The sequence below is a fragment of the Miscanthus floridulus genome, chromosome 1 (genome assembly GCF_019320115.1).
Source record: "Miscanthus floridulus cultivar M001 chromosome 1, ASM1932011v1, whole genome shotgun sequence".
NCBI lineage: Eukaryota > Viridiplantae > Streptophyta > Magnoliopsida > Poales > Poaceae > Miscanthus > Miscanthus floridulus.
Window position 1 is genome coordinate 167,688,999 of NC_089580.1, and position 14,262 is coordinate 167,703,260.

At 46.6% G+C, this 14,262-nt stretch overlaps 1 protein-coding gene, 1 non-coding gene and 1 pseudogene across 2 annotated transcripts; 1 reads left to right on the forward strand and 2 right to left on the reverse strand.

Annotated features, from left to right (window-relative positions):
• Positions 1-6,091: 6,091 nt before the first annotated feature.
• On the reverse strand, positions 6,092-10,428 carry LOC136466881 (uncharacterized; annotated as a pseudogene).
• On the reverse strand, positions 9,810-9,948 carry LOC136512222 (small nucleolar RNA Z247). Its single transcript, XR_010773009.1, has one exon. It is a non-coding gene; the product is annotated as a small nucleolar RNA Z247 (small nucleolar RNA).
• A 1,145-nt stretch (positions 10,429-11,573) lies between the features above and the next one.
• Positions 11,574-12,393, forward strand: LOC136501236 (histone H2A). Its single transcript, XM_066496737.1, has 2 exons — positions 11,574-11,879; positions 11,992-12,393. Exons 1-2 carry the CDS (start codon positions 11,655-11,657, stop codon positions 12,244-12,246), a joined length of 480 nt encoding a protein of 159 aa, XP_066352834.1. The 5' UTR covers positions 11,574-11,654; the 3' UTR covers positions 12,247-12,393.
• The last annotated feature ends 1,869 nt before the right edge of the window (positions 12,394-14,262 follow it).

The window sequence follows — 14,262 nt, forward strand, 5'->3', positions numbered from 1 at the left end:
TGACCGAGCACCGAGGAGCGAGGAGTCCCCGACATCGCTGGCGATGTCCAACCACCAAGGGAGCAAGGAGTCCCTGACATCACTGGCGATGACCGAGCACCGAGGAGCGAGGAGTCCCCAGCGTCGCTGGCGATGACTGAGCAACGAGGAGCAACGAGTCCTTAGCATCGTTGGCGATGTCTGAGCACCAAGGAGCGAGGAGTCCTCAGTGTCACTGGCGATGTCCGAGCACCTAGGAGCGAGGAGTTCCCGGTGTCGCTAGCGATGACTGAGCACCGAGGAGCGAGGAGTCCCCGGCGTCGCTGGTGATGATCGAGCACCGAGGAGTCCTCGGCGTCACTGGCGATGACCGAGCACCGAGGAGCGAGGAGTCCTCGGCATCGCTGGCGATGACCGAGCACCGAGGAGTCCCCAGTGTAGGAGGCGATGTTCGAGCACCGAGGAGCGAGGAGTCCCTGGCGTAGGTGGTTATGTCCGAGCACCGAGGAGCGAGGAGTCCCCGACATTGCTGGCGATGACCCAGCTCCGAGGAGCGAGGAGTCCTCAGTGTCACTGGCGATCACCGAGCACCTAGGAGTGAGGAGTCCCCGGTATCGCTGGCGATGAGCGAGCACCAAGGTGTGAGGAGTCCCCGGTGTCACTGGCGATGACCGAGCATCGAGGAGCGAGGAGTCCCGATGTCGCTGGCGATGTCCGAGCACCGAGGAGCGAGGAGTCTTCAGTGTCGCTGGCGATGTCCGAGCACCGAGGAGCGAGGAGTCCCCGGCGTCGCTGGCGATGACCGAGCACCGAGGAGCGAGGAGTCCCTAGCGTCACTGGCAATGTTCGAGCACCGAGGAGCGAGGAGTCCCCGGTGTAGGCGATGATGTCCGAGCACCGAGGAGCGAGGAGTCCCCGGCATCGCTAGCGATGACCGAGCACCGAGGAGTCCCCAGTGTCGTTGGCGATGACCGAGCATCGAGGAGCGAGGAGTCCCCGGCATCGCTGGCGATGACCGAGCACCGAGGAGCGAGGAGTCCCTAGCATCGCTGGTGATGTCTGAGCACCGAGGAGAGAGGAGTCCTCGGCATAGGCGGCGATGTCCGAGCACCGAGGAGCAAGGAGTCCCCGGCATCGCTGGCGATGACCGAGCACGAAGGAGCGAGGAGTCCCCGGTGTCGCTGGCGATGACCGAGCACCGAGGAGCGAGGAGTCCCCAGCGTCGTTGGCGATGATCGAGCACCGAGGAGCGAGGAGTCCCCGGTGTCACTGGCGATGACCGAGCACCGAGGAGCGAGGAGTCCCTGGCATCGCTGGCCAAGACCGAGCACCGAGGAGCGAGGAGTCCCCGGTGTCGCTGGCGATGTCTGAGCACCGAGGAGCGAGGAAGTCCACGGCGTAGGCGGCGATGTCCGAGCACCGAGGAGTGAGGAGTCCCCGGTGTCACTGGCAATGACCGAGCACCGAGGAGCGAGGAGTCCCCGGCATCACTGGTGATGGCCGAGCACCGAGGAGCGAGGAGTCCCCGGCGTAGGCGGCGAGGTCCGAGCACCGATGTAGCTAATGATGTTAGTGTGGTGAAGTGTGCCTACTTAGTCCTTGAGCATGAAGAATTCGAGCACTGAGGAGTCCCCGACGTCGCTGGCAATGAAGCACGAGCGGCAAATAGTCTGGTCAACTGGTCAGTGGCGAGGTGAGCATTGAGTAGAAGCGACTGGCGAATAGTCCGATCAACTAGTCGGTGACGGAGTCCATGAAACAAGCGGTCCAACTAGTTAATCGGTGGAGAAGTCCGAGCACTAGGTGGTCCGATCACCTAGACGATGACCCTGCAATACAAACATGTAGAAGGGGTAGTACATGATGTAAAAATATATGAACTCCAGAGAAAAAATAGCGTATGTAGCTTAGCGATCAGTTGGAGCGAAAATATATTTATGTTTAATATAAACCGCCCAAACAGTTAGTGTGTAGCTGAGTCTCCAGCCCTAGCTAGCCCATAGTCCATAACATCGAGCGTGGAGCCCATGCACATGTAGGAGGAATAGGCATGACCAAGGAGCTGCTGCCGACCACCCATAACGCAGAGCGTGGAGCCCGTAGCACGTGTAGGGAGGAGACGGAGATAGGGCCATCTCTGGAGGCGTCCGAGCATCAACATGACTGTTCGGGGGTTCAAAAAATCATTTGGAGAGCAAATATGGAGAAAATAGTTTGGAGAAACATCATGGCGATATACGGAGATTAGAGAATATTTAGGAAAATATTAAAGCGTGACTTAGCTTTAGACAGAAAGTCTGATCGGCGATGTATGGCGTTATCTGGTCAGCGTTGACGGCGAACACCCGGTAGGCGGTGAGTTGTTGGTGAAGGCGGCCTCGAAGGTGGTTTCAAGATCGGATCTACTATCGCGGGGGCTGGTGTAGCCAGGGATGAATCATCGTCGTGGACCGACATGGATCTCCATGAGATTGATGATGAGAATGCGCTGTTGATTTGAGGTCTATCTGGCTCGCCATGGATCAAGCGCACACCCCTACCTGGCGCTCCAACTGTCGATAGAATATCATTGGTAGTCCACCTAGGGGTATCCTGTGATGATAGATTTGTCAGTGGGGGTGCACGTAATCAAGAATCGAATGGTGACACAAGGCGCAGAGACATCGATTTAGACAGGTTTGGGTCGTCTAATCGACGTAATACCCTACGTCCTGTGTCTTTGGTCTATTGTATTGAGATGTAGTAGATAGATCGTGATGGATTATGTCCGCTAGGGGACCCCTACCTCTCCTTATATAGTCTAGAGGGACAGGGTTATAAGTAAAGTATCCTATTTGGTACTATACAATGTCTTGCGGTGCACGTCGAGCAGCGCCGTGCATGCCTTGATCTTGTGGGCTGGGCCACCTCTAATGGTGCGACCCATGTCTTGTCTTAAGGATACCGGGGGCCATACCTCCCACAAATTGGGTTGTCATCAATCACCAAAAAGGAGGAGATTGAAAGTGCAATCAAGTCCTAATTGTGGGGTTTGGTGATGATGACCACGCAATTAGAAAACTAATAAGATTTATCAAGATGACAAGCAGAGAATTCATATTCGAGGATGCTACACGAAATGGAGGAGCCCCCAATTGCAAATGTAGATTGCTTCAAACTCAAAGGAGGTTTAAATTCTTTTATATTTTGAATTTGAGTATAGAAAAAACCATACTATAAAGGGGGACACAATGTTTAAGCTAATATGTGCTACCAAGTGCTCAAACAACTATATGCATCCTCAGATTCACAGCCAAGATAGTCTACACTTTACTATTACTCTTGCTGTCTTGCGTGGTGCGGCACTACCGCACTTGAAGAGAGGCATTGCCGCAGTGTGGCACTACCACACTTGAGTCATGGCACAAGGAAGTTAGCGCCCACGCTGACTTCCCTAGATGGCTCGAGACGTATTAAAAGCTCTCGCTCGACCTCGAGGCCGTGGGCTCCATCTCGCCCGGCCCCATGAGTGCAGGCTCCATCTCGCCCGACCCCAAAGATGCGGGTTCCATCTCACCCAATGTCACGGGCTCCATTGCTTGACCTCGAGGCCGCGGGCTCCGTCTCGCCCGGCCTCAAGGTCGCAGGCTCTGTCTCACCTGGCCCCTTGGGTGCGATGACCGTTGGGGGCTGGGGAAGGTATAAAGGGGGGGGGGTGAATAGTCCTATCAAAACAAATACTTAAACTTTTATCAAATTCACCCTGCGGCACTGCCATTCTAGAGGACGGCAGTGCTGAACTGTAGCATTGCCAGGCCAAAACAGCGACACTGCTGCACCTACAGACAACTTTGAATCATAGTTTAAAATCCATGAACGAAAACTAAGATTGGAGAAATTTTCTTGCTTACTACAGGTATGACAATCATAGATCAAGAGCTAGAAGTGGTAGAAACACCACACACAAGTAGATCGACTAAAACCCTAGAATTCACCTCAACCAATAATATAGAATGCAAGTAATATAAATCAAGCACAAGTGACACAACAGATCCCGTTGTTTGGCTCGCCACCAAGGCTTGCCTACCTCTATGTTGTTGAGGTTAGCCACGAAGGCTCAGGGCTTTCTAACCCTTCCTCATTTTCAAGTCAAGAGACTTAACTCTTGAGATAAGGGGTGAGTTTACTAACTTCAAGAGATGGTTACAAACCTCCCGGGGCTACCACATAAGTTGGCAAGCTCTGTGGGTGACACTCTAGCCGGTTAGGCGCCAAGCTTCAAGAGTAACAAACACAACCGTCGGCCAAAACATGAACCAAGTGTTGTTTAGAGTTGGGGAATCAATGGAGTTGCTCTCTAATCGAGTTTTAGACCATTTTCCCTCAAGGATTGATGGGGAAATCAATGGGTTTGCTTGGGGGCTTGAGGTCAATAATGGAGGGAGAGAGAGAACTCCTGCTCTGTTTTGGACGTGCTAAAGTGAGGAAGAAGAGACAGAGAGCCGTTGAGGAGGAAGAGAAAAGGTATATATACCCCCTAGTCCCCAACGGTCACCGCACCCAACGGGTCTAGCGAGACAGAGCCCGTGGCCTTGAGGTCGGACGAGACGAAGCCCGCAGCCTCGAGGTCGGGCGAGACGGAGCCCACGGCTTTGGGCGAGACAGAACCCTCGTCCTTGGGGTCGGGTGAGACAGAGCCCGCGGCCTCGAGGTCGGGCGAGACCTTTTAATATGTCTTGAGCCATCTGAGAAAGTCAGCGTGGACACTAACGTTCTTGTGCCACGACTCAAGTGTGGCAGTGCCTCTCTTCAAGTGTGGCAGTGCCGCACTACGCAAGACAGCAAGAGTAATAGTGAAGTGTAGACTATCTTGGCTATGAATCTAAGGATGCATGTGGTTGTTTGAGCACTTGGTAGCACATATTAGCTTAAGCATTGTGCTCCCTTTATAGTATGGCTTTTTCTATACTCAAATTTAAAATATAAAAGAATTTAAACCTCCTTTGAGTTTGAAGCCATCTATATTTGCAATTGGGGGCTCTTCCATTTCGTGTAGCATACTTGAACATGAATTCCCTGCTTGTTATCTCGATAAATCACATTAGTTCTCTAATTGCGTGGTCATTATTACCAAAACTCATAATTAGGGTTTGATTGCACTTTCATGATTGCATTAGTGCGGCGAGGGGATCTTCTCTGGCTTGGATACGCCACACTATGTTGTTCGAAGCCGAAACGGATGAAGACGTTGTTGATGGGGACAAGCCCGTCCCCTCGATTTCATGGGACGGTGGTGACGCCAAATCTTGAGGAATATTTCCGCGCAAGTTGTTTGACTCGTCCCCGTCCGCCATGGAACCAAACACGGTAAAAATGGGCTCGCTCTATCTGATCCCTGGTCATCATCCAAACCAAACACATGCAAACTCTTGCCATGTATGCTCGTTGGTTCTCTATTTGCTTGCCTTTTCTCCTAAATTAGTTTGTGTTTTTTTAACAAAAAACATGTAATGGGAAACTTGAGGGTAAAAGTTTTCTCTATGTTGAGCGCATGTTTAGTTGGGTGAAAGTCGAAAATTTGGCTACTGTAGCACTTTTATTTTTATTTAGTAAATAGTATTCAATCATGGACTAATTAGGCTCAAAACGTTCATCTCGCAATTTCTAACCAAACTGTGCAATTAGTTTTTTTCGTCTACATTTAATGCTCTATACATGTATCGCAATATTCGATGTGATGGCTACTGTAGCACTTTTTTGGAATTTGGGGTGGGAACTAAACACGCACTGAGCCTTCTTGGTTTTCGAAAAAGGCTGAAACCTATTCAAACTTTAGGAGTAAACTATATTCTGAACTTTAGTGCGTGTTTAGTGATAGATTAGATGGTAACTATGGTTGCCTATCTTGGCTCACCATAGGCTGCGCGTTTATATATATAGAACCAATAGTTATAGATATAGATTGTTTAAGCTAGGACTCCTGTGTAGATATTACATTGAACCCGAATTGAATCTATCCTATCTATAGAATCTATCCTATCTATAGGAGTCCCAATTGTAACAACCTGGAAAGCACGTTACAATATCTTATATAACATGTTTATCTCTAACACCCCCACTCAATCTAAACGTCCTAGCCACCTTGAAGATTTAGATTGCGAACAAAGTCATTCATCTTTGCAACTGGTAAAGCCTTTGTGAATCCATCTGCCAACTGATCTCCAGAGGATATAAACCGAACTTGCAACTGCTTTCTCATGACTCTCTCACGAACAAAATGAAAGTCAATTTCTATATGTTTTGCTCTAGCATGAAACACAAGATTTGCTGACAAGTACGTTGCACTAAGGTTATCACACCAAAGAACTGAAGTTCGGCATACCTTAACACCAAGCTCGGCTAGCAACTGCTCAAGCCATATTATTTCTACAGTGGCATTTGCCATAGCCTTGTACTCTGCCTCAGTACTAGATCTTGAAACAGTGGGCTGTTTTCTAGCACTCCATGATATAAGATTACTTCCAAAGAATACATCAAAGCCACCTGTAGACCTCCTGTCATCTACATCACCAGCCCAATCTACATCAGAGAAGGCACTGACAAACGGAGACACAACTTTCTGAATATGCAATCCTAGCCCAATTGTGTGTTGTATATATCTTAGTATCTTTTTTACTACAGTCCAATGAGTTGAAGTTGGCGCATGCAAGAATTGGCAAACTCTATTTACCGCAAAAGACAGATCAGGACGTGTAATTGTTAAATATTGAAGAGCACCAACAACACTCCTATAGCGAGTACTATCTTCAGAACTAAGTGAATCACCATCATAACTTGACAATTTCTCTGACACGGGCAAAGGAGTCATGCACGGCTTACACCCGAGCATGCCTACCCAAGTTAGCAAGTCTTGTGCATATTTACCTTGAGAAAGAGTTATACCATTTGATTCTTCTTTGACTTCTATGCCCAAAAAATAGTGCAACTTGCCAAGATCTTTAAGCGCAAAGTCTTCTTTCAAATCCTCAAGAAGCGCCATGACTGCTTTAGCTGAAGAGCTTGTAACAATGATATCATCCACATAGATGAGCATATAAATAACTATATCATGCTTATTGTAAATAAACAAAGACATGTCTAACTTGGATGGCACAAAGCCTAATGCAATTAACTTGGAGTTTAACCTGGAGTACCATGCTCTAGGTGCCTGCTTCAGACCATAAATCGCCTTGTCCAGTTTGCATATATATCCCGGAGTCTCAGCACTTTGAAAACCTGGTGGTTGTTTCATATAAACTTCCTCTTCCAGAACGCCATGCAAGAACGCATTATGCACATCAAGCTATTTAAGACACCATCCCCTTGAAACTGCAATAGAAAGGACAAGTCTAACTGTAGCTATCTTAACAATCGGACTGAAGGTGTCTTCGTAATCAATGCCATATCGCTGCTTAAACCCTTTTGCTATCAATCGAGCTTTGTATCTATCAATGCTTCCATCAGCTTTCCGCTTGATTTTAAATACCCATTTACAGTCTATTATATTCTGTCCTGATTTGCCTGGAACAAGGTGCCACGTGCGGTTCTTGTCAAGAGCCTAAATTTCCACTTCCATCACCTGATGCCACTTTGGATCTGCAAGTGCTTCTTCAACAGAATTAGGTTCACCAGCTGCACTAAATAGACTGTACCGAATCATACCATCGTACATCTTCTTTGGCTTTGTAATACCGCTCTGCAGGCGTGTTTGTCGGTGTGGAGGATCAGGCGCTGCTGGCAATGGACTGGATGTTGTAGAAGACCCCGACGACAGAGATCCCTGTGCACCGGTGCTTGTCGAGTGAGATGCCATCACATGCGTCAGGCTGTTGACAGGTAAAGTTGCGTCGTCCGACATGGCCGTAGGTGCCGAGGCGGTTGGTATGCTTGCCCCCCCATGCTGCGAGCTTGGAGTGGGCGCAGGAGATCCAGGCGAATCGGCCGTAGGAGCCGCACCGAGAGGTGACAGCAGATCCACATGAGATCCGCTGTCATGATCTTCTGCACTAGAACGTGCCGAAGCAGGAGAAAGGATGGGCATGCTGGCTGTAGATTCTTTAGAATTCCCTGCAGATTGTTCCTAAGAACCACTACAAACACCAGGCACATTAGTATTATCAGTAATATCGGAAACAGTGCAATGATCATCCCCAGGATTACGAAGAGAGGAAGGAAGCAGGATAATTTCTTTCCTAAGAGATGCACCGGCATTAGGATGAAGTTTAGAGAACGGAAACACAACTTCATCAAACACAACATCGTGGGAGATATAGATGCGACCAGTGGATATGTCGAGACATTTGAACCCTTTGTGCATGGAACTATAGCCAAGAAACGCACACTGAGTGGATTGAAAAGATAATTTTCTAGAATTGTACGGTCTCAAATTAGGCCAACATGCACAACCAAAGGTGCGAAGATTGCTATAGTCAGGTGTTTCATGCAAGAGGCGAGTGCTAGGGACGTCAAAATTGATAACCTTGCTGGGGAGAATATTAATCAGGTAGGTGGCGGTAAGGAAAGCTTGATCCCAAAATTTTAGGGGCATGGAAGCGTGAGCAAGGAGCGCCAGGCCTACCTCAACAATATGCCTATGTTTGCGTTCAGCAGCACCATTTTGCTGATGAGCATGGGGACAAGACACACGATGTGTGATCCCAACGTGTTGAAAGAAGGAATTCAATTTCTCGTACTCGCCTCCCCAATCCGACTGGACACAAAGAATTTTCTTTCAACGAGGTTTTGAAAATCTTGGAAAACCCAGAAAACATCAGATTTATGTTTCAAGAGGTAGATCCATGTATATTTGCTATAGTCATCAATAAAGCTAACATAGTAGCTGTAGCGCCCAATAGAGATAGGAGCAGGTCCCCAGACATCAGAATAGATCAAATCAAGAGGAGCACTTGAAGTTTTATTTGATAAAGAATACTAAAGTTGATGACTCTTGGCCCTTTGACATGAATCACAAATAGACTCCACACTCTTGGTGCTATCACATGGTAATTTATTGGAACTAAGAACTTTCTGAACTATAGGAATAGCTGGATGACCTAGATGACTATGCCATAAGGAAGTAGACGGCACATGGACCCCAAACACTTCATGTTTCGACCCTCTCTCTTCTCCTGTTGATCTTGGAACAAGAGGGTACAAGCCTCCCTTGCATCTACTACGGTGTAAAATCTTCTTCGTGTCCTGATTCTTAATAAAGAAGAAATTAGGATGAAATTCAAGGAAGGCATTGTTGTCTTTAGCAAGTTTGTGAATGGAAGCAAGACTTTTGGAAGTAGTAGGTACATGAAGGATATTCTTAAGAATAAGTTTACTAGAAGGGGTATGAAAAGTTGCATGTCCAATATTACTGATGTGCATACCTGTGCCATTGGCGGTGTGAACTTGCTCATGTCCGCTATATTTGTCACGAACAGTCAGCTTCTCAAGTTCACCGGTGACATGATTTGTGGCGCCACTATCAGCATACCAGTTGGTGTCGACGCCGTAGGCTTCTGTAGGTCTTCCATGGTACTAATCGTCTTCGTCATAGCGGAAGTAACACTGCTTCGCTTCATGGTTGGTCTTCTTGCAGATTTGACATGGCGGCCTCTTGTTTCCTTGCGAGCTGTTGCCTTGATTGATGGTGTAGTTTTGATTGTTGTTGCTTTGTCCCGTACGCCCTGGATTGAATCGTCCACCACCAGATCGGCCACCACCACAACGACCACCAGGGCGTCCGTGATTTCCACGGCCTCGGGACGCCATATTTGTTGAGGATTGGTACTGTCCGGCTCCTTGAAACATCTCAAGCCGGAGGTCATATTCCATGAGAAGTGAATATAATTCAGAGAGCGAAAGATCTCTTGATCGACCCATCATGGAAGAGACAAAGGGGTGATAATCAAAATCTAGACCATTGAGTATATGAGCAACAACCTCATCGTCATTGACGGTGACGCCAGCTGAAGCGAGTTCATCCTTAATATTTTGCATCTTGTTGAAATAGGCCACCGTCGAGAGGCTTCCCTTCTTGGTGGTGGCCAGTTACATGTGTAGGTTTGTGACCCGCGCTCTTGATTGCGCTGCAAACATGACCCCTAGTGCCTTCCATGCTTGAGCGGAGGTCGTTGCAGTCGCGATCCCGGCGAGAACCTCCTTGGAGACTGAGTTCACCAGGTAGCTAAGGAGCTGTTGATCTTTGCTTACCCATGAGTCATGCTGTGGGTTAGGGACTTCTTTCTTCTTGTCGTCGACTTCGACTTCTAGTACTTGTGGCGGCTCAGGGATTGATCCATCCAAGATGCCAAGCACCTTGGTGCCGCGAACTGCTGGGAGAAACTGAGCTTTCCACAGGACGAAATTGTCCCGCGTAAGCTTGTCAGAAACCGGCAGTCCTAGTGGTGTCGAGAGGGGCGCAGAGGAGGACGACGCCATGGGAACGTCGGGGCTTCTTCTTCGCGCAGACCGAACGTCGGGGCGTCAAGATCCTGCCGCGAGGCTTCTGTCTCTCGTTTTTTATGTGTTAGGAAGAGGCGGCTCTGATTGCCATGATAGATTGGATGGTAACTATGGTTGCCTATCTTGGCTCACCATAGGCTGCGCGTTTATATATATAGAACCAACAGTTACAGATATAGATTGTTTAAACTAGGACTCCTGATATTACATTGAACCCGAATTGAATCTATCCTATCTATAGAATCTATCCTATCTATAGGAGTCCCAATTGTAACAACCTGGAAAGCACGTTACAATATCTTGTATAACACGTTTATCTCTAACATTTAGTTCGCGAATTTAAGAAATTTGGCTACTGTAACACTTTTTTTTATTTTTATTTGGTAATTAGTGTTCAATCATGGACTAATTAGGCTCAAAACGTTCGTCTCGTAATTTCCAACCAAATTGTGCAATTAGTTTTTTTTTGTCTACATTTAATGATCAATGCACGTATCGCAAGATTTGATGTGATAGCTACTGTAGCATTTTTTGAAAAAAAAATTTAGGAACTAAACAAGCACTTAGGTGAAAAGTAATTTCTTCCAAACTTTCACCAGGGCCTCGTTTAGATTGCGAAAAAATTTCAACCGATGAATAGTACCATTTTTGTCTTATTTGACAAATATTGTCCAATCGTGGACCAACTAGGCTCAAAAGATTCATCTCGTGATTTCCAACTAAACTATGTAATTAGTTATTTTTTTTACCTACATTTAATACTCCATACAAGCTGCTAAAAATTGATGTGATGAAGAGAGAGTAAAAAAACTTGGAATTTAAATGGCATCTAAACAAGGCCCAGAAAGAGAACAAAAACTGGCAATCCTCGAGTTGGAACTCCCGAAAAATTCCCATCTGCTCTGAGCCTCTGATCGGCGGGAGATCGGAGGCGCAAGTTTTCGGTACTCCCGAAATCTGCTCCTATCTGATTGGCGGAGGGACCCCTCCCACGGATCGTGCCCGACGAATCCATCGCAGCCGTCCACGCCCCTTCAGATCCGACCGCCCGTTCCCTCGCACGCGGATCGACGGGCCCACTAGCCTCCGCGTTTAACTACCCGGCACCGCCTGCCATTGCCGATCATCTCGCACTCTCGCATTCCTCCGATCTCCCAAGACCTCCTCTGACCCGAGAAGCTACTCGTAGCGCAGACGCGGCCATGGATTCCACCGGCGCTGGAGCGGGAGGGAAGGTGAAGAAGGGAGCGGGCGGGCGCAAGGCCGGCGGGCCGAGGAAGAAGTCGGTGTCGAGGTCCGTGAAGGCCGGGCTCCAGTTCCCCGTCGGCCGCATCGGTCGTTACCTCAAGAAGGGCCGCTACGCCCAGCGCGTCGGCACCGGCGCCCCCGTCTACCTCGCCGCCGTCCTCGAGTACCTCGCCGCTGAGGTAAACGACATCACGATCCTCGTCTGCAATTGAGCCATTGTGTTAAATCTAATCTTGCAACGGCGTGTTATTTCTGTGGTGCTGATTCGCTTTGCTTCCTTTTTGTGGTCAGGTTCTGGAGCTCGCCGGCAACGCTGCCAGGGACAACAAGAAGACGCGCATCATCCCCCGCCACGTGCTACTTGCGATCCGCAACGACGAGGAGCTCGGGAAGCTGCTGGCCGGCGTCACCATCGCCCACGGCGGCGTGCTGCCCAACATCAACCCGGTTCTGCTGCCCAAGAAGACGGCCGAGAAGGCTTCCAGCGGCGGGAGCAAGGAGGCCAAGTCGCCCAAGAAGGCTGCCAAATCCCCCAAGAAGGCATAGACTGTCCAACCCAGATCCGATGTTTGGCACTACCAGTGATGCGTAGGTTGTAGATGGGATGAATGTGCTTGGATGTGTACCTGTCTTGCTGCAAGTTGTTCTCTGTGATTTATAATGGAAGAAGAAATGCCTTGTTTCTTAGAAGTTGCAATATCTTGTGCCTGATTTCATTTCTGCATTGTTGTCATTCGTGATTTGCAGCCTGGTTGGTATTACACCTTGCTGTTCAATTTTTCGAAGGTGCTTCTGGCTGGCAATTGTGTCAGAAAGTCCGCACATCTGGTTTCTCTGAGCTTATCGCAGCATAAATTTTCGTTGGGGTATACAGATTCTTGCACAAGTCTGAGGGAATATAACCTTTAGAATTGTGCTTAACAGTCATCTTACTATATTATCTGTAGAATAGCTTTACCAATCTGTTCTCAGCCATTAACTATTTTCTTCATTCTAAATTATTAGATGTTTTAGCTTTTCTAGATACATCGATTTTATTATGTACTTAGCAATAAACTATGTCTAGATACATACTAAAACAAATATATTTAGAAAAGTTAAAACGTATTATAATTTGGAACGGAGAGACTATTAAAATCTTAACTAAAAAAAGTTTTGAATATCGTTTTTTTTTTTTGCAGACTTTAGTTTTGAATACTCTGTTAACCAACCAGACTGTGGACAGGTCAACAGGAACAAATAGAGAACAACTGTTTAAGATAGTGGTGGCATTAAAGATACCCAAAATTAACTTCTGCATACACATGTATATACATCCTGTTCCTTTCGGCTGAAACGAGCATGGATTATTACTGTTAGCTGGTTTTGTGTGAGAGAAAAATACTATTTTGGTTTATAATACACGATCGTTTACGACCAAGCGAACATGCTGATAGAAGTTACAACGGCAATTGGGAATTCAGGAGATTTGGCATCAGATATAATCTCATGGCATTCTCATTTTCAGGTTCAGAAACGAACACAAGCTGAAGCGTGCTAACTTCTGTAACAAATATGCAAAAGACTAGAAAAAAAACAGAATACTGTAATGACTTGGAAAGATAAGCTTGGGGATTAATCTTGTCGGTGAAAGCCAAAAGACTAGACATATGAAAGAAAATGGCGAATCTTCTGCAATGAAGGGTGTCCTACTTGCTTGTGTCATTTTGCCATCTACACAAATATCAATCTTCCAGATAGAATTTTTTAAGATAAATTTCATTAGAGAAAGTTAAGTATAAAGAATATAACGTAAAAATGATAAGCTGATTCCAGTTGACAACTTGCTCAGGGAATGAAGTATGCAAATGCTTTTCATTTTAATTTAATTCAATAAATGAAACCTGAGAACAACTGGATTCAGAAGAGATTATCGCTGATGACAGTGGAATTCCAGGCTTAACACCCTCACAGATTGAAAGTATATTGGTATGTAGGTTTGAAAACAGGTGGAAATGGTTAGAAAAAAGATATTTAGGCCCCTTTGGAAGGTAGGAGTCTGTACATGAATTTCACTGGAATCAGCTAATTTTTACAAGAAAAATGCAGAGAACAAGAAAAGTTCCCACATTCCAAAGGTGTCCTTAAATGGAAAGAATCTCCCTGGGTTGGAAATTTTCCATATGTGTCATTTCAATTACTTATTAGTGGTGGCTGCAGTATGGGACTGAAACAGAATAGGAAAAACAAATTTAATACACAAGTAAATATCAGAAACAGTCATAAACAATCATTTTTACAAAAAAAAACCCTATCAATATGAGCACACCAGCTGGAGCTTTCTGTATAGAACATATGCCAAAATACAATTCCATTTAAGAAAAAATAAAGCTACAAATCAAAATAAAACTACATTCAGCTTGCTGGAAACATGTATTGCCTTGTTGGAAACTAGTTAATTTCCAGCTTGTGCTGAATTGTGATTTTGCGAAAAGTTAGAAACTCCTAATATAATGGTGCTGAAAGGAATGTGCAATGGAACTATTTATAAGTGGACAAAAAATAATGACCATTGATCTAGTA